The following is a 19,125-nucleotide window of genomic DNA, read 5'->3' as shown; positions in this document are numbered from 1 at the left end:
TTGTTCAAATTAAGTTGAAATCTCCTCAGTTTTTGTGCAAGAAAGTAGGAATTAAATACCATTTTTAGACCGACTACAAAAGTAATGGAATCCCTACTGTAGGTGGGAAGTCTTAGTAGGATATTTGTTTCTGATTGCTTGAGAAATCCAGCAAGATACCACAGCCTGCAGTGGTTTCTCTCTTCATGGGCAAGCAGACGAGCACCTAGGATGAGTTTTGTCTCAGTGAGATCTGGGGACAGTCGCTCATGGCCACCAGTATCCCATACTTGGATTTTTAGCCTGTAAGCTCTTGACCAGATATGATTATGTATTATTTGTGTGCCTGTAATAGATTAAATGGCCTTGACATAAAATGCTCACACCTTGTAAGACCTTCCTTTTTAACTTTTAGTCATACACTGTATCCTCTGCTTCATCAATGTTTTCATTCTAACACTTATCATCTTTATAGGTGATCTCTTCTGCATCATCTTTAGTTAGTTTTCAGAGTATTTTTTTTGCAGCTTGCTGCTCATTACAGGAATATATATAGCTGTAAATGAAAACTTAAATGTCAGTCTTTGCTGTATTTCCCACATTAAAAATTAAGAAATTCCCTTTACCTAAAGTCATCTTGGACACCTACTAAAGGTCCTGTCTTTGAGTTCTCTCAGCTGCTTGAAGAGTACAAATTCCGCCTATTAAACCACAGCATTTAAAGATGGGCCCCTTCTCTCTTTTTTTTTTTTCCTCATTTTGTTTTCATATTTAGGAACTTCAAGGGAACACTGCCTGGGGTCCCTGACATGTAATATCAGGTAATCCTGAAGAACTGAACGAATCATTATTGGAGCCTTCCTACTGCTGTTTTCCTTTGCTGACTAGGTCATGTCTTCTACTTTTTACATACTTTACATACATTTGCAGATGGCCACAGTTAGCAAGTGTGACTAGAAAGATATTTTAGGACTACCTCTCTCTGGGTCATTCTGTAGTGTTTTTTCACAGTTTGTTGGCAAATAGGAAGAACAAGAGAGGCTGTAGACCACTGTAAATATCTACTTCAATTTTTAAAAAGTGTAGTTAGGTAACAATTACACAAGTGCTGAGATCAACAAGTAGTTCAAACCTGATTCAAAGCCAGGATATCACCTTTAAACAGCAGACACATTGGGATAATGTTTCCAATGAACCTAATTTGATTAGGCACAGAACATCACCACCACCCCATAAAGTAAAGCTGAAATCGAACTTCTGTACATTTTGAAAAAGTATTGCTTAAACGGCCAGTCAGCTACGAAGATTGTGTGAAGTTCTGGCTACAGCTAGCTGCAAAACAGCAGCCTTCTCATTACTCTGTGTCAGAGAATCTGCAGTTCTTTGCAAATTACAGCTTGATCTATACACCAAAGTGCTGTAGACCTTGTTTACACAATCAAGTTTTAAAATGTGAGCATTTTCATTTCTCAAATTTACAACACCATCCAAAACAAATGTCTTTTTTTAGGGCAGTTATGTTAATACTCAGAACAATTTTCCCTTTTTAGCATGATTCTGCACTTTTACTTAAATAGAGTGAGTGCTGGAACATCAACAGCACTGATATTGCAGTAAATCTGTGATCAAACTGAGGAAAAGTGTGAATTTTCAGAAAAATATGTAATCAACAGCTGGAAAATCAATCCAAATATGGTCATTAGCATTTTTGACATTTTTAGTTAAATGAAATCTTATTGTTAATGTTACAATCTGTCATCATTTATAATTGTTGGTAGATGGATTAATTCTGTTAAAGCTAAGTAGGACCATTTTATACCACCTGAAAATGTAATCCTGTTCTATGTTCTTCTGAAATGTATGTATATTTTTGCTTTTAATTTCCTTTCTGAGATGGTTTAACGAAGTGAGACTGGATTTTTTTTTCAGTGAAATACCTATAGCTAATCCAAAACGGGGTGTAGGGATGTTAGTTCAGAAAAATCTCTACCTGGGTGAGAGGTGGAATTCTATAAAGAGGAACAGCTCAAGAAACTGATGCCTGGGAGCAGTCAGGCCTGTTTGGGTGAGGAATCACTGGCAAATGGCATCAAAGGCTTGATCAGCAATACAAAACTTGGCAGCTGATGCATAACCACAGCTGCCTTGGTCCCTTTTTCATCTTAAAGTTCCCTGTACTTTAGAATGGTCTAATTCTGGGCACATCCTGAACAGCCTGATTTTGACAGCAATAGACAGACCAGCACCAGAGCCCAGGAATTAAGATGTTTCCCTCTCTCTATGCCATGAGCATTTGCACTAGCGATCATGCAATAGTCTATTTTATGTAAAAATGTCTTCAGCTCCTGCTGAATGTGAGACAGAACGCAAAAAAAAATTCATAATGCATTGAGTCAAAAGGTGAGACAATATGCGTTCACAAAGGAGTTCTGCATCCTTATGGGCAGAGCATTCATCTGAAAAAAAAAAAAAAGCTCTTTATTCTGGCCTCTTAACCATTTCTGTATCTTGTCTTTGAAACAGGTTTTTTTGCTGCTAAAATCCAGCTGTCATTTAATAATGAATGTGCTACTGTTCTGTGAACCCTGTTTACAAAAACTGTTTCCAGCAATGAAAACGTAAGATTGGTTACTTGCTCCTCACCATTCACCTTCATGGGACATCAAGCCTTCCCCTTCCTAACCTGTTCACCTCAGCAAGAATGAATAATAGCATCTAAACCAGACTACTAATACACCAAAATAAGTAAGCACAGGCAGGCACCTACATTTCTCATATTCCTAAAAGCCAAAAGAAAAATGCAACTTTATACTTACATGAATACAAAGGGAAAAAATGAAGAGTGCAGGAATGTCTGAAGTAATGGTATCTCTTCCTTTTTTTGAAAGCACACATGTAACAACAGGAAAAGTGCTAAATATAGCTGTATAGGTTTTTAGTAAAAGAAAACGTCTTTACACAGTATGTGAATGAAGCTGCACTGACACAGATGGCTCAGCCCATTTGCCCACAGACTTCCAAGCTCTAACCCACAGAAGTAATTTCTTTCCATATAAAGGTTTTTGGAACCATTAAAATCATAACCTGTGTACTGCATTGCAGCTTTTCTGTTTTGCCACTCTACTTTGAAGCTCAATGGAGACTTTGTGTTCTCTGTTTCCCAGCTCATTTATCCCCGGTGATGCTGCATTAAAGAGCATGATGGTGTTGATTTAACCACTTAGTTTTCAACAGCTTTCAATGGAAGGATCTTCTTACAGTAAACTGTTCAGCTAAGAAAAAGGCCCTTTTAAACTATTTAAATAAGGCTGAGGTTCATAGTTTAGAAGTTAAACATTGCAGAATCCTTCGCTAAGAGCTGCTGAAAGGAAGACAACATTGTGACCTCAGTGATGTTCTTTGATGAATTTGGGCTTTGAAGCAGTAGCACAAAAGTGGAAAGCTGTGAAGCAGACAACAGGCGTACTGTCAAAAAGTATAAAAGTGCTTTAGGTTTGGGGGGTTTTTGTGTGCCCCCCATCCCCTTTAGAAATCAAAGGTAATAAAAAAGGTAACAATAGTATAATTCCTTTCTTTTTTTTGCATTTTGATTTTGGTGGCAGCTTATTTTTTAGTAGTGCCAGTAAAAGCCTCTATATTACAACTGCCACAGTAAAGAGGCAGCATATCTCGTAGTATAAGCCATAAAAACTTTGGAGGGCAAACAGAACACAGAAAATATTTGTCCATAGCTTTAAACAATCCCCAACTTGTTTGAGTTTGGTTTCTACGCCATTGTGCATCTCCCCTTCTGACATTTTCTTCATGCTGGGGTCCCTAGAGGAATCCTAATCTTTTCATCAAACCCTTGGCCACCCTTGACCTCCCATACTCTCCCTGCACTCGCTTCTGCCAAATTTTATCCTTAAAAAAAAATAATCAGCAAGAACAATTTATTTTCAATTTCTTTCCTTTCAATTCCATTTAATGAAAACAGCTCAGAGTGACCTGAAAAGCTTCAGCAGTTGCCAGACTTCTCAGATCACAGCCGTTGTTCTCATTAACCTAAGTGGAGAGTGATGGAATGGGAGAAGGAATGAAAGGCTGCACTCAGGACAGGCTTCAGCCTCAGCTGGTCATCACTTTTCCTTTCTGCTGTGTGATAATAAACAAGTTTTTCAGAGGATTCACATGTGGCTTCCTAGAGGTTCACATTTGCTTAAGAAAGCAAAAAGACAGCTTCCAAGAAGAAATGCAACTCTTCTCAGAATAAAGGGGGTAGAACAACTGAGAAATAAGCATTACATAAATAATAAAAAGATAAAAATAGAGTAGTTCCTCAGCACTCATTAATTGCCACAGGTTCACTGCTTTTCATTATAGTATGATAAATTATACCTGCTAGCAACCCTCTTCAATATATACAGTTTCCATGCAGAATTAGGATGGAAGTCACAGAAATCTAAGAAATTAATAATAATCTTTTAACATTTCAGAGACCAAAAGTCAGTTGAAGGAAGAGGAATTCAGCTAAGATTGTATTTTACCAGGAAAAAACAAGTTTGACGCCCTTCCATCAAAGCCAGTTGAAAGATTTTCGACCATCTTCAATCAGATAATTTTATACAGTCAGATAAGCTTTTGTCTGGCTGGATGTTTTTAATGTCTTTCATGTGTTAACCCATTATACATTAATTAAAGTACACAGTTCAAGAATCAATTTGAAAGGATTCTCTCCAGGCTATCTGCACTGAAAGCTGACTTTCCTTAGCAGTAGGGCATTTGGTGATTTACCTCAAACAGAGTGTTGGCCTTTTACTTATTGAAGTGTAATCAGTTCCTTTGAACAATAGAGGTAGTAAACACTGAAAAATATCTTAGCTGGCTAGAAAGGTAGAAAAAGAAATAAAAGCTTATCATTCCAAATATACTATATTTTTGACCTAGGAATATTTTGAGGTACATTTACCTGTTACAATTCAGACTCTTCCAGCTTTAAAGCTGCTTGGAACTGAAAAAAAAAAAAAGCTAAATAGAAAAAAAAACCCAAACTGCTTAGATGAACAATTCCTCTGTGAAACGTGTGCATTCTTTCAAACCCAGACATCTCAGAGCACTATGTCAATTTTGACAATATTCCAAAGGAAGCCAGGAAAAATGCTAATATAGGGGCTGAAAGGAAGCCAGAATTCCCTAGCTTTGGTACCTAAGCTTTCAGACTTGCTCACCTCACACCATGAGGTGACCCAAATCCACTACACTTAAAGCTGGAGCTCCCTGAAGTAGTTCCGCATGGGAGAACACACTCACATCTCAAGGAGAAATTAAACAAATACACTCTTGTTTCAAAGTATAAGAACAGTTTTGCTGTGTCACCCAAACCTCCACCTAGCTTGATTTCTTACCTCTGACTAGCTGCATATTCTTAGGGTAAGATATAACAGAATGTGTGTAGAGTACTTTTGACATAACCTTCAACTTTAGCATTCAGAGCTTGAGGATGCACATAGATCATCATGATTAATAACCAAATAGAGTGATATACAGTTTCAAAATATTGCAGTTATCTGTAAAAAGGAGTCAATGTTCTTTAAGCATTACAAGGCTTAATTTAGTGCTGTTAGAATATGTCTCTTTTTTTTGCCAAATGTTATTTAGTTCATACCTGCTTTTTCCATAAGTCAACAACTTTATGCAGAAGTTCATCATCTTCTCTTGGTCCTGGATTGGTGATCAAAAAATCTATATCATGTCCAATCTTCTTACCCCTAGAAGCATCAAATAACAAGAAGACTAAAAGAGTTAAGTTCCTGTCCAATTTCACACTACTTTGAAACATATTATTTTGCTGCACTATAAAAAAAAGTCTGCAGCACAAAGTGATAGCAATGTTTCCTGAAACAATCAAAATGGAATCTTCTATTTATTCTATCAGGTCTGTCAGTGTTCTTTGTTAAGCAATTATTTTAAATTATGATGCATTTTCTTGTTGTTCAACTAGATACTGCAGATCTATGTGGTGATGTTAAATCTCTCTCTTTCTTCCCTTAAGTCCCAGAAAATAAGATTTCAGTCATCTTTGCATAAAAAAAAAAAATTAAAATACCATAGTACATATTACTAATCTAGTGCAGTAAAAGCAGATAAACTTGCCAGTCTGACTACTACAGGCTTAAATATTCTTCTTTAGCTTTCAATGGACACTTTAATGAACAAAAGTGTGATTATGAATAATTTTATTGTTTCTTTTTAGAGCAGACATAAAATCTTTGAGTATTTTACATTTCTTCTCTTTTAAAATATAACAATGCTTTTTGCAGAGATTGAGCGCGGGTTTTTTTGAGAACAGTTCAGTCATAACGTGACTAAAGCTTGTTTACTGCACCCACTAAGGATTCACAATTAAATCCATATGCACAAAATTTAATTGTAAACATTCTTAATGAAAAATGACGTTATAACTTCTTGTTTGTCTTCATTTACATTTAAGCATGCAGCTTGCCTTTCTCCCACTTACCAAATATGTTAAACCTTAGTCAGATTAAGATGTAACTATCATTGGGAAAGAGGCAAAAGCATGCTATCAGAATGTTTCCCCTTCAGAATTATAAAATGTTTGAGAACATTTGAAAATTTATCTTAGAATGCAATTCATCTGAGAATTGCAGAATCTTGCAATACAAGCTTTTCATTTTGGTCTAAATACTGCAACAGGGACTGCATACACCTCTACTTAGTGTCTGTAATCAGGCCAGCCTATGGAGAAAGGAGCAGAGGAGATATTTCTGCAAATAGGTACAATATGCAGGAGATGGAACAAGCACTCGAAATCTGGAGTAGTGACACCTAAGTATAGCACACATCCAAATCCTTTTCCTGTGTTCACTGGAAAGGGTACTCTGGCTGATGTTCACAAGGGTACGTGGTGTTATAGCTCAAGTGTGCTTCAGTTCAACATTGTCCAGTGTTCAGAGAACTTGTGAATTGTTACATAAGCAGTGAAAACTAGAACTGTACAAACCAAAAGTTGTGGGGTTTTTGTATTTAATTAAATAGTTCATTCCCTTAAAATAGTGCCTAAAACTGAATCCGATTTCTTAAACTTGGAAATTCGTAGAAACAGAACTGATTGGCAGACATGTCAACGGCCATTTGCGTGACAGGAAATCATCTAACTGATGGATAGCTGAACAGCGTTAGCAGCAAGAGGTAAGGAAATGAAAATCTCGGTTTTACATTTGACAAGCAGTCTAACTCACTATAATGCAACTATTGTGCCGTGTCTGCAGCAAAGTCAAAACTGCTTAAACAGGTGGAAATTATTTCAAAAGAAGTTTCAAACAAAGCATCAGTCTAGGCTTAGAAACTGAACAGCAATTCAAACTCAAGAAGCTAAGAAATATTTAGTATTCCATGTAACACCTTCTGAGTTATTTTGTACGATGACATTCATTATCTCTTAAATTACCATAATAATCCAAAGCTCTTACATAGCACTTTTTACTTACATGTCTCAAAATGTTTTTTCAAATGGAAGGAATTTACTATTCCTATCTTAGAGATGCAGAAAGTGGTATAAGAAAATTTGCCTAGAATTATTTTCTCAAAAAAAAAAAAAGAAAGAAAAAAGTTGGAAGATGATGACATCCAGAGCTGATTCCCGATTCTTCCTCTGGTACTCAACACATACATATTTTCAGTTAACCACATCTACAAAATTCTGCATCAATCCAGTCATAAAATCCTAAGAAATCAAAAATGTTTCTCTGGCCTTCTATTTCCCAAGACAGAGAGCGATTATTGAAATGCTTTTTATTTGTGAAGTTTTATTTGTGAGTGTTTAAATCTGATATAGAAGCACACAATACAAAATCATTGTTATTGTCAGAGTTGTATTTCAGCTTCTCTTTGAACTAATTCACATTGGATTAATTTCTGACTGAATTTGTCAGGCTGTTACCGGAACATTTAGTCTAATTTCCACTAGTAATCTTTAACAAATAATGTATTTCATCCTAGAAAAATCTATTACCTTCCTTAAAATAGAAAAACAATCTAGTAGAACAAAAAGCTGTATAATATATATTGCTCACAGCTTGTAAATCATGCAAAAAGATGCAGTAAAATGCACATAGATTCAGACGATCATCCTGTTGAAGCTGAAGGGAACACAGCCATTGATGTCAGCAGATTAGGGCTTTTCATACTTATATATCTAAATATATTTGTGTATGCAAACATACAACCATAGGTTTTCATAGAATTACATAAAGGACATATAGGATGGGATAGTGCCAAGGTGCTCTGTCCCCAGCTCAGGAGGTATGTAAGCATATGTATCTGTTTATCAACTGTTAACTCTATATGCACAACAGTTCATTGAAGCTGAAGCAAACTGTATGCCTAAAGACTAGATATGATACAGGACTTGGTTATACACAAGTTAAACACTATGGTGCCAGATATCTGGTCTTCAAATTGCATATAAAAGGCCAGAATTCATAACTTGATTAAGTGCCTCAGAGATGAAACCTCAGTCTCTTGATCATTACTAAAGCTTGCCAAGTAGAATGCTGCAGGGTGCAGTTTTTTTCAAACCCCATTACATTCAAGAGAGCAGGTTCCTTACACAGGCTACAGATCATCATCTAGAGACTGAAGGTGGTTAACTAAGCACCACTCACTTAAAAATGAAAAAAAAAACAACCCACTTGGTTTGAAAAACAAACATCAAACTGATGCTGTCAGTGCCTGGTTTTGTCTTGCATTTGGTAGCTCAGTGGTTCATGCAGTGATTCCTCATCTTTTTATTGCCTTATTTCTCTCAGTTAGGAATACTGGCAATGTTCCTGCTTCACAGGAGCCTTCTCCTCAGTCTCCTCTCCTTCTGCCTTCCACTACAGTTTCAGAAGTTTGGAGACAGCCATTGTGTCCACACCAGTGTCCACATGTTATTTACTTACTTGCTGTTAGCTACTGGATTAAAACCTCTCAGCCAGGAAGGAGAACACTGGATTTGACGTTTTCACAGCCAAGTTATTTCTCATCCACTGGCTGTTAAATACAAAATGCAGAGCCAGTGTTTGGTACAGTACATTGCCCTCTCTCTTCCTGGCTCCACAGATCTCCCATTTTATACTGCAGGTGGCATAAGTCCAGCCAGTATTTATGAGATTATTTTTACGTGATTTTAGCACACTAGTGGATGGTGGGAGATGTAGGGATTTGATTCTGGCATGCCACTGCCTACATACTCTAATCACAAGGCTCTTATATAAAACTTGAGTATGATTTTAAAAATAAAACCAGCTGCAATTAAAAAATTATATACATCTTCTTAATGTGTATGAGAGTTGCTCAGAGCTTGTCTATTTTCTAGGCTTTTTATGAGATGAAAGTGATAATCTGTCTATTTTCTAGATTCCAGCTAGGCATAAGGAGGATCCAGGAAATGATTTGCTTATACCTGGAAATGCTGGGGCCGTTATGAAGTAAAAGCGTAGGTGCCACAAGGAACAGAGCAATCAGGGATGTAACTAAGGAGTTCAGGTTTCCGAGGCTTTGAACAGAAACGGACATTGATTCAAGTTTTGGATTTGCTATTCAAATCTGTTTACATGTTTTTTATCTTTTCTTTAAATCTAAACCTAGACTCTTGTTAGACTGGAGCTACAAGAAAACCAGCACCTTACAGAACTGAAATCGCAGCGTAGGTTTTGTCCTAATAACTTAGTCAAGCCTGAAGACTATAAAAGACAGAACATTGTTAATTAGCTGGGTTCAATTCTTGGCTAAACTTTTCTAGGGCTGGTGTTTCTTAGTAGTCAATTAAATATCTTCAAGATTGTTGGAATTTTCTTTTTTGTTGTTATTGTTTTAATATAAAATATAGATTCCAAGTCATCAAACATAACTATCATTATGACTAAAACTTAAATATATGAATGTATGACAAATGATATATATGAACATGTGGCAAAGGATAATCACATTGTCTTACTCTACGAGGGCAACATGTGCATGATTAGACATTTTAGAGTAGAATGTGTGGAGAGTATTTTGAAATCCATTATATTATATAATGGCTAGGCCATATCAATGACAATTCTGATAAACTGACTTTAGTTGTGGAAAGATGGACAGACATTTCTCTACCACTCACAAAACTTCACTAATGGAGGAGCTTAAACCACTTTCTTACATCAATGAGTTATGTGTTAAAACCCTGAAAGCCATTTCACAATCTTCGTGCTTATATAGAGTTCAAGTGGATACAGAAGATGATACTGTATTTCCATGTGCGTGCCTGCGTTAGGCAAAACTATAAGCTTTTCATAACCTTGCAAGCCCTTGAAGCACATGAAATACAAAGTCAACACCAACAGCCTATTTTTATAAGAGTAACTGCCATCTCCTGCTCAGGTATATTTCTAGGAAATATAAGCATCAAAGGAAAATCACAGACTGTACAATGCCTTTGGATAGATCTGTCATAAAACTGATTTATTGTTACCTTTACTATTGGCATTGTATTGTACATAAAAATACTCACTTCTCAGTGTTGCCAAAATATGCTGAGCTCTGCCTGCTAACCAATGAAAGGCATTTCTCCTTCGAAATGTTGCAGTCTAAGTCCTAGATTTGTTCACCACCATCTTCTCTATCAGCTCCCTTCAATTATGAGGGCCCTTCTCCAAGAGCAGTCCCTTTCTTCAGCTACAGTCAGATGTATTCAAGTCTGCCATTACTCACACACAGCCCTGTATTTTCCAGCTAAGCTTGCTGTACTGTAGTTTTTATTCAGTCGCTTCCTCTACCTTCATTTTCTTTCAGGTCTTTATAATTTTGCCCTTCAATATGATTCCTCCTTTTTTTCACAATAAGGATAATTTATTTTTAAAAATATTTTATGCTTTACTGCAGTGATATTCTCCCTCTTGTCAGAGAGAGATACTCAGATCTAGGTACTTTTTGTTTCCCTGGAATTCTTTCTTAGCTTGATTTTATAGCCTCTGTTAGGGCTATTAGGCACCGCACTCATAAAGGTGCACTCGTAGAGTGAGGTGCACCTCACTCATTCTTTCTTGCTGACAGCTCTTTAAAATCTACCTGTTAGTTTTCAAGTTCCTAAAAGCATATTCTGATAGACAGAACTTTTCTCTCTTTCAACAATCCAACTGTTACCCTGCTGTGGAATAAACCAGAATGAATAGGATAAATCCTTGGATAAAAGTATTCTGTGAAGTCCTTCAAACCATTTAATTGATTAACTGCATGGCTTACCTGCAGTTCTAGATGATCATAAAAATGACTTGACTTTAAAACCCTGAACAATGTACTAGATTGGTCCTTGGTTTCTGTAGGTTATTCGGTAATGGGTCACTGTGATGTTTTCCTTTACAGACTGCATTTTTGTGTTTTCAGAGGTTAAAATTTCATTCAAAGTGAGACTATAATAGTTTTTACAAATCTTTCTCAAACAAAACTCTGGTTTCACTTCCGTGTGAAAACAGGTCTTAGGTTGAATGATTTACTTCAGATTTGTCCTTGTCAGTGAATGAACAAATTATTTGCCTGACTTCTGATTAGAAATGCAAAGCGAACTTTGCTTTGTTGGCTAGAAAGTTTTGACTAGGACTCCAATTTAGTATCAGGCTTTCCGGGGCAGTCTAAAATACTCTTTCTTCACAGCTCATATTCTGTAATTCAATCAACTCTTAAAATCATTTTAGGAAGCATACTTGAATGCTGTTTTTGAGGAAGAAGGCACTTAATAATCAGAAGAAGAAAAATGGTTTTCAATAGCTGCTCATAAAGACCATCAAAGATGACTTTGGCCCACTGGCTCTGATCTCACAGAGCTTGGAGTGGAGACAAGCTGGCCAACTTGTATTTCTGTTTCTCAAAAGACAGATGGAAAACTTCCACATAATTTGTTTTTTTTTCCACAGCATAGCCAAGTCTCCATTTATAGGCAAAGCCTATCTATTCCTTATTCAGATGAATTTCTCATTGGGATAATGATAGTATTATAGGCATTTAATTAGGTTTCATGTGTGCTAAATCTTTCAGTGTTTACAGATGCATCCTGAACTTTACACATGAGAATACTGCCACTGATATCAGAGGCAGTATTAATCACTTGCCTGAAGTCAAGCATACGTATTTAAGAATTTGGAAGACTAACAACTAACAGGTGTTCATTTCCAATGTCTGATCAATTATACTAAATAATAAAGAGGCATAAATTTATATGGGGTTCCTGGAATGAAGCAAACTAATTGCATATAATTAATTATACAATAAATCTTCAAATCATACACTCATTTGACTGCCACAAAATATAACACAATGAAGTGAGGAAAAATAATGGAAAATAGAAACACATTTGGTATAGATATTTCAGGCTTCTTTCTATTTAACTGAACCTTTTATTCTTAAAATTGTGGGGAAATATAGATTTGTTGAGGAAAGCATATGAACTCTTAAACATTGAATATTGCCTAATGTTCTGAGTTAGTCTGATGAAATAGGATTGTATTTACTAAAACAGTACATTTACTATAATATTAATATTTAGATTTGGCAGATTGAAATGGTATTAAAAAAGGTAATGGATGTTTTAACTATATAATTTGCAGACTTTACACTGAATAAGAAAATCCCCATAGTTGTGAAATGGCTTCCTGAGAATACTCGCTATCAGGGAAGACAGCAAAAAAGATCAGGCCATCGGGAATTGCTATGCAACCAATATTCACCATAAAAATGTTAAGATTTTTAAACTCTCACTTTCCTAACCATTTTATTGTATAGTCACATTTTGATAGAGAAAGCTAGAAAAATCAGTAAAAGTAATCTCAGATCAGAACACTACATGGAGCAGGCCTTAGGATGTGGGGAATGTACACAAAATATCACAGGATATAACTCTCCCTTCCTTCCAAAGAGCTCAGATTAAAAGCAATTCAGCTGAAATTTGATTGTATAGCAAGCTGGATACTGGCTAAAATGCTGAAAGCAGATATATAACAAATTAAAAATCCTTTATTTGTGGAAAGAAATATGGGAACCCGTTATATGTTAAATTAAGTGCCATCTTCTCTGCATTCTTCGTTTGGGAAATGCAGGGAGGACAGCTTCTAGACAGACATCCTCAAGTGATTTGAAAATATGTGAGGCCATTTGAATATATCCTTGAATATAGATGAGCAATATGCATAAACATCTAGGAAGACCAAATGCAATTGCTGAAGTGATGATGGTGCGGCAATGGAAAAGGGATTAAGTGTTGCAGAAGATTACACATAGCTGAAGAAATGGACAAATTGTGATATAGAACAATGAACTTCTGTTTAAGCAGCAAAGAGAAAGCTTGGATAAGTAGCAGAATCACTCCTTTGAGATACAGAAAACAAACAATTTTTAAGTATCATAATGTTCCTGAGGCAAAACTCTAGCAGCCTCTGTGTGCATGCATAGTCAAACATGTAATTACAGCTATAATCAAACACGCACACACATGCATACATAGCTCAAAGATTTCTTTCTGACTATTCTGATATTGATGCTATATTTTCACTGTAGGGAGGTATCCTCTACGCTGGGTCTGATTTAACTCCCACTGTATTAGCAGTGTAGAACTATTATTTGACATCAGTTGAGTCTGACAAAATAGAAGTGGCATGGTAATTCTGTCTCTACTACCTGTCTCCCACCAGCCTGTGCCTTCTCAGAAGAGGAGCAAAAATTTTTATTCCAAATCCCATGTAATCTGCTTGCTTGTGGATTTGCTTATTAAGCAGTCTTTGCTGAGACCTTGAACAAGAGATGAACAATTTCTTACAGCTTAATATTAAAATAATTCTGAGTTACTGTCACTCAAACTATGAAGGAAGAGCTATACCTTTTTCTTGTATAAACCCCATTATAAAGAGAAAAAAAAAATTAAGCTGGAAGTACTGGAGTGTGACAGTGCTACAACTATTACGTATAAGGTAAAATCCTGGGCTGTTTCACAGCCAGAGAAGAAAAATCCCATTGATCGCAAAGTAGTCAGAGATTTCATTCAGCCAAGAATAATTTTTGGCTGTAATACTACAGATTTTCAAAACCTTGTTCCGTAATGTTCCATATTCATGTATAAGTTACTATCAGTTTAATAAAATAAAAATACAAATTGGACCAATAAGTAAAATTCTTAGAATATTTTGCCTGAGTGAATTTACTGAATTCAGAATTAAATCAGAAAGTAATTATTTCAGCACAATATCTTCTGAGCTTTCATCAGGTCTGAAATCTGGACCTAGAGTAAGTGGCTTTATCGACTCAAAAGGACATTGACCTTTGCTAAGTATATAATTAGTACGCTGACAGGAAAGAACAAGGAACCTGCCAAGGAAATGAACAGAACCATATCTGTGCAAGGGTTTCTGCAACAGTGACTTCATGCTGGAGGATTTTGTTGAAGGGAAGATATGATAATGTTTGCAATGTTCTCATTTCATTTGCAACAATAAGAACTGAGCAATAGCTAAAAAAAAAGTTAGAAAATTATCTTGTTTGTAACAGAAAAGATCTTCCAAATTACAGTAAAATGTTGTAACATTTATTTGAAGTTATTTCCTCAGAAACTCTCAATTACACCTTCTGATCAATACTGTAATGAGTACTAACAGCCTAAGTAGCAGCATAATTCTATGCCAGTCCATTGCTATCATAAATGACCAGCGAAACTCTGTACACTGCACATACACTGTTCTTCAAATCACTGTCAGCTTTAGCTCCACAGTTTGCTTTAATATTCAAGTCAGCCCCACATTTTCAAAACAACATTTAGATTCAACAGTTTCAATGCAATAGAGGTTCACATACATACAGAGTAAGTAGCAGGAAAAGAAACGCTCACTGAACTGCAAAAGCAGCTCAACCAAAGTTAACAATCCAAAAACACTGGCACAGAGAAAGCAAAGACAGCAGAATGCAAAAAGTGACTGTCCGCAAGCCCAAGTCACGCTGTGCAATGATTACTTTGTCAGTGAAGGGAGAGTGGATTCAGCCTGAATAAACTAGAGGCACTCAAAACTCTACCACCAGTTTCACTTGCTCCGTAGGTGCCTGATCTTTATACCTCCACCTAAACCATGATAAAGACATACGACTGATGAGAATGCCAGAGGCAAGATACCATTTTATAGTTCATCAAATTAGATAGTCAGAAGGCTCATCTATACCATTTATCACATGAAGACATACTAAGCTTCCCAAAGGCTGTAGTTTTTTGAGTCGCAGATTGCTCCGATTCCAGAGTGAAAGCTCAGGGAAGCCTTCCACTGCAGGGGTGGTAAATAGGGAGAGAGAGAGCTGTATAGATTATCGTTATTTTATGCAACAGACAATTACAAATCCTAGCTCATAATTTTGCCAATGGTTATTAAAAATGAAAAGCTGAGAAGGATCCTTCTCACCTTACACTGCAAGTATCTATGGAAGGTGTCATTTGTCATTTCACCTCAAGTGAATGAATCCCAATGCAGTCCACATAGACAGTCAGTCCCTGCTTTTCAAAAATAAAGTAACACGTCTGGAGTAATGAGGAAAACAATAAAGCAAGATCTGATTAGGGCTCTGTGGAAGACAGATATGGATATAGGAATATCTGCCTTCTTTGGATAATTTCTGCTCTCCTGGTTTGTTATTTGAATTAGATCTTGGCTGCCTTCGAAAGCAGCTTGGCACCAGTGGGTCTCAGCTAGTGCCAAAACTCATTCTCTTCTCTTTATAATGCCATATAGGTGGTAATGCGCTATAAAATATTTGTTGAGATGAGAAGTGCCAGTGTGGGAAAACATTTGCATAAACATTTTGTAGCAGGACTCTGATTTTGGTGCCCAGCACTTGAGTCACCCTACTGGACTCGGTTTAAACAAGCTGATAAAAATTGAGTTAAATATTTATGGAAATCTAAACCCAAAGTGATAGAAATTTTGTATTCCATATCAAATGAAATTCTGGAATTCCTGTACTTTGAGGATTAATTCTTCCCTAACTGTACATCACTGGGCTATTTTAGGGCAAAATCTGTGATATTATTTAATAGGATGCTGATTAATGTCTGCAATAGCAATAATCAAATTAAATTAACTGAAATAAATTTTGCCACCAGCAAAAACAATTAAAATTAAAATTAAATTTATGATATATTTAACTGAAAAGATACCATACCGTTATGAGAGATACTCTGATTCATTTTGAGGCAATTTGTGGGTAAAAAAAAAATTGCTGCTGTAGCTTTGTCTGCAGAATTACTTCTCCCACTGATTTAAGAATAAAATAATTTAAGATTAGACTGTCTCCAAAATGAAAACATAGTGAAAACTGAGACAGCGTTCTCCTGGGCAGCTACAAATCAGGCTTCTATAAAGGTTTGAATTGCCAAAGATAGCATATAGCAGCTTTTAACCCAGCCAAGTAATTCAACATAAACTCAGCTGAACTGCATAAGTATTTGGCAAAGATTCACAGGCGTCTTCTCTGGAAGAGGTGCTTGAGGGTGGACACTTCATTAAAATGCTACTTTTCTTGTCCAGTGTAACACTAATTCTAATTCACCAGGGGCAGAACTCATTTTCTATAGCTGTGGAAGTTATTTATGTTATTTTTAAAGTTAATCCAGCTCTGCTATAAAGCAGTAACAGAAAAATCCCTTTCCCTTTAGGAGCAGAAACTTTACTTATATGGCATAAGGGAATATAGCTTTAATACTGGATACACAAAACAAGCACTTTTTGTTTCTCATTTATTCAGCAGGATATCACTGCTACGGAGCATCAGTGGCTGCTGTTCAAAGAGACTTTTAGGGAAACACCTAACAACGCAGAGAATACATTACCTAAAAGATCTTTCTAGTACCAAGTCAGGACAAAGTGTCACTGCAGCAGAAAGGATCACATCTCTGGATACTTCTGTGAGTTATGCTCCGAGGGTAAAAATCACTGAAGTGAGGAGAACTAGTGTGAAATGTACAATCTTACTTAAAACTTGTTTTTAACCCTCAGTAACTACTTTGCCTCAAAAAAGTATAGTAATGTATGCCATTCACCTAGTCTCTCGTTAAATGCACTTTCAAATACCAAGCATATGTTGTCATGCTATGCTTGACTATGTGTGTCTTTTATAACACAAAAGAAATCTAGACACTGTTTCTCAGAGCACAAGACACCTGGGTACTCCGCTTCATGTTGTGCTATTGTAGTTTTTCAAGCTTTGCTTTAACAGATATTTGATGTTACTTCAATGCAATAAGAACAAAAGATAAATCAGAAAACGGCTACTCAACTGAAGAACCAGCAGTATTGCTAAATTTAGAGTTATCCAGTTATCTTATAAACCTTTATTAGATTATCTGCATTAAAAATCATTTAATGGGTTAAAAATATTACAATGCAAAACCTTGGAAAGATTTATTTCCTTGCTTTGTGAAAGGAATGAATGGTGAACAGTGTGTTTATATATATACACACACACATATACCTGGACTTGTGCAAAGCCTTTGACACTGTCCCACATGACGTCCTTTGCTCTAAATCCAAGAGACATGGATTTGACAGATAGACCACTTGGCGGTTAAGGAATTGGGTGGATGGCCGCACTCAAAGAGTTGCGGTCAACAGCTTTATGTCCAAGTGGGTATCAGTGACGAGTGGTGGTCCTCAGGGGTCCGTGCTGGGCCCGGCCCTGTTCAACATCTTTGTCGGCGACATGGACAGTGGGATAGAGTGCACCCTCAGCAAGTTCGCCCATGACACCAAGTTGTGTGGTGCCGTCGACACGCTGGAAGGGAGGGATGCCATCCAGAGGGACCTTGACAGGCTGGAGAGGTGGGCCTGTACCAACCTCATGAAGTTCAACTAGGCCAAGTGCAAGGTCCTGCACCTGGGTCATGTCAATCCCAGGCACAAATACAGGCTGGGCGGAGAATGGATTGAGAGCAGCCCTGAGGAGAAGGACTTGGGAGTGCTGGTGGATGAGAAGCTTAACATGAGCAGGCAATGCGCCCTTGTGGCCCAGAAGGCCAACCGCATCCTGGGCTTCATCAAAAGCAGCATGGCCAGCAGGTCGAGGGAGGTGATTCTGCCCCTCTGCTCTGCTCTGGCAAGACCCCACCTAGAATACTGCATCCATCTCTGGAGCTCCCAACATAAGAAGGTCTTGGACTTGTTGAAGCAAGTCCAGAGGAGGGCCACGAAAATGATCAGAGGGCTGGAGCACCTCTCCTATGAGGACAGGCTGAGAGAGCTGGGGGGGGCTGCTCAGCCTGCAGAAGAGAAGGCTCTGGAGAAACTTTATAGCAGCCTTCCAGTACCTAAGGAGGGGCCTACAAGAAAGCTGGAGAGGGACTTTTGACAAGGGCATGTAGTGATAGGACATAGTGAATAGCTTTAAACTGAAAGAGGGTACATTTAGATTAGACATGAGGAAGAAATTCTTCACTGTGAGGATGGTGAGGTACTGGAACAGGTTGCCCAGAGAAGTCGTAGATACCTCATCCCTGGAAGTCTTCATGGCCAGGTCGGATAGGGCTTTGAGCAACCTGGTCTAGTGGAAGGTGTCCCTGCTCATGGCAGGGGAGTTGGAACTAGATGATCTTTAAGGTCCCTTCCAACCCAAACCATTGTATGATTCTATTGGCTTCTGTGGACTTTTAGACAAATGGTTATTTCAAAGCATATTCAGTTTAAAATAAATCTGTATAAGAATTTTTATATATCAGTATCAAAATTTGAAGATCCAACAACAAAACAAACAAACAAAAAAACATTGTTCCACAAACAAAAACCTTATAAGTAGTCTGATTGACCTATTTTTGTATGTACTATCTTGAGGAGGAGCACTTATTACTTATATGCCGAAATTAAATCCCTTCAACCTTTAACTCAACTTCAGAGCTGTTAAAAAAAACAAAAAATATATGTGAAAAATGTTACACAATTAATTTTCAACTAAGTTTATTACACACTATTAAAACTGTTTATAAAACTAGTTCTTTATCAACCTGGTTCTACTGAGACAGTAAAATAGGATAATGGCCATGTAAGAATTTAGTCACCTACTTCTTAATTAGAAAGTACGGCTATCTTTATATATTAAAATAGTTGTACTGCCTGG

At 36.9% G+C, this 19,125-nt stretch overlaps 1 protein-coding gene across 1 annotated transcript in view; it reads right to left on the bottom strand.

Moving 5' to 3' along the window:
- Positions 1-19,125, bottom strand: part of DNTT (DNA nucleotidylexotransferase) — a 92,902-nt gene that overhangs the window by 30,577 nt on the left and 43,200 nt on the right. Inside the window, exon 8 of the mRNA XM_086752586.1 lies at positions 5,624-5,726. Within this exon, the coding sequence (XP_086608712.1) occupies positions 5,624-5,726 (103 nt within the window). The remainder of the gene's footprint in view (positions 1-5,623; positions 5,727-19,125) is intronic.

This window comes from Chlamydotis macqueenii, chromosome 7, assembly GCF_036417535.1.
Source record: "Chlamydotis macqueenii isolate bChlMac1 chromosome 7, bChlMac1.mat, whole genome shotgun sequence".
Classification (NCBI taxonomy): domain Eukaryota; kingdom Metazoa; phylum Chordata; class Aves; order Otidiformes; family Otididae; genus Chlamydotis; species Chlamydotis macqueenii.
Note: the sequence above shows the minus strand (reverse complement) of the source record. Positions and strands in the feature narration are given on the sequence as shown.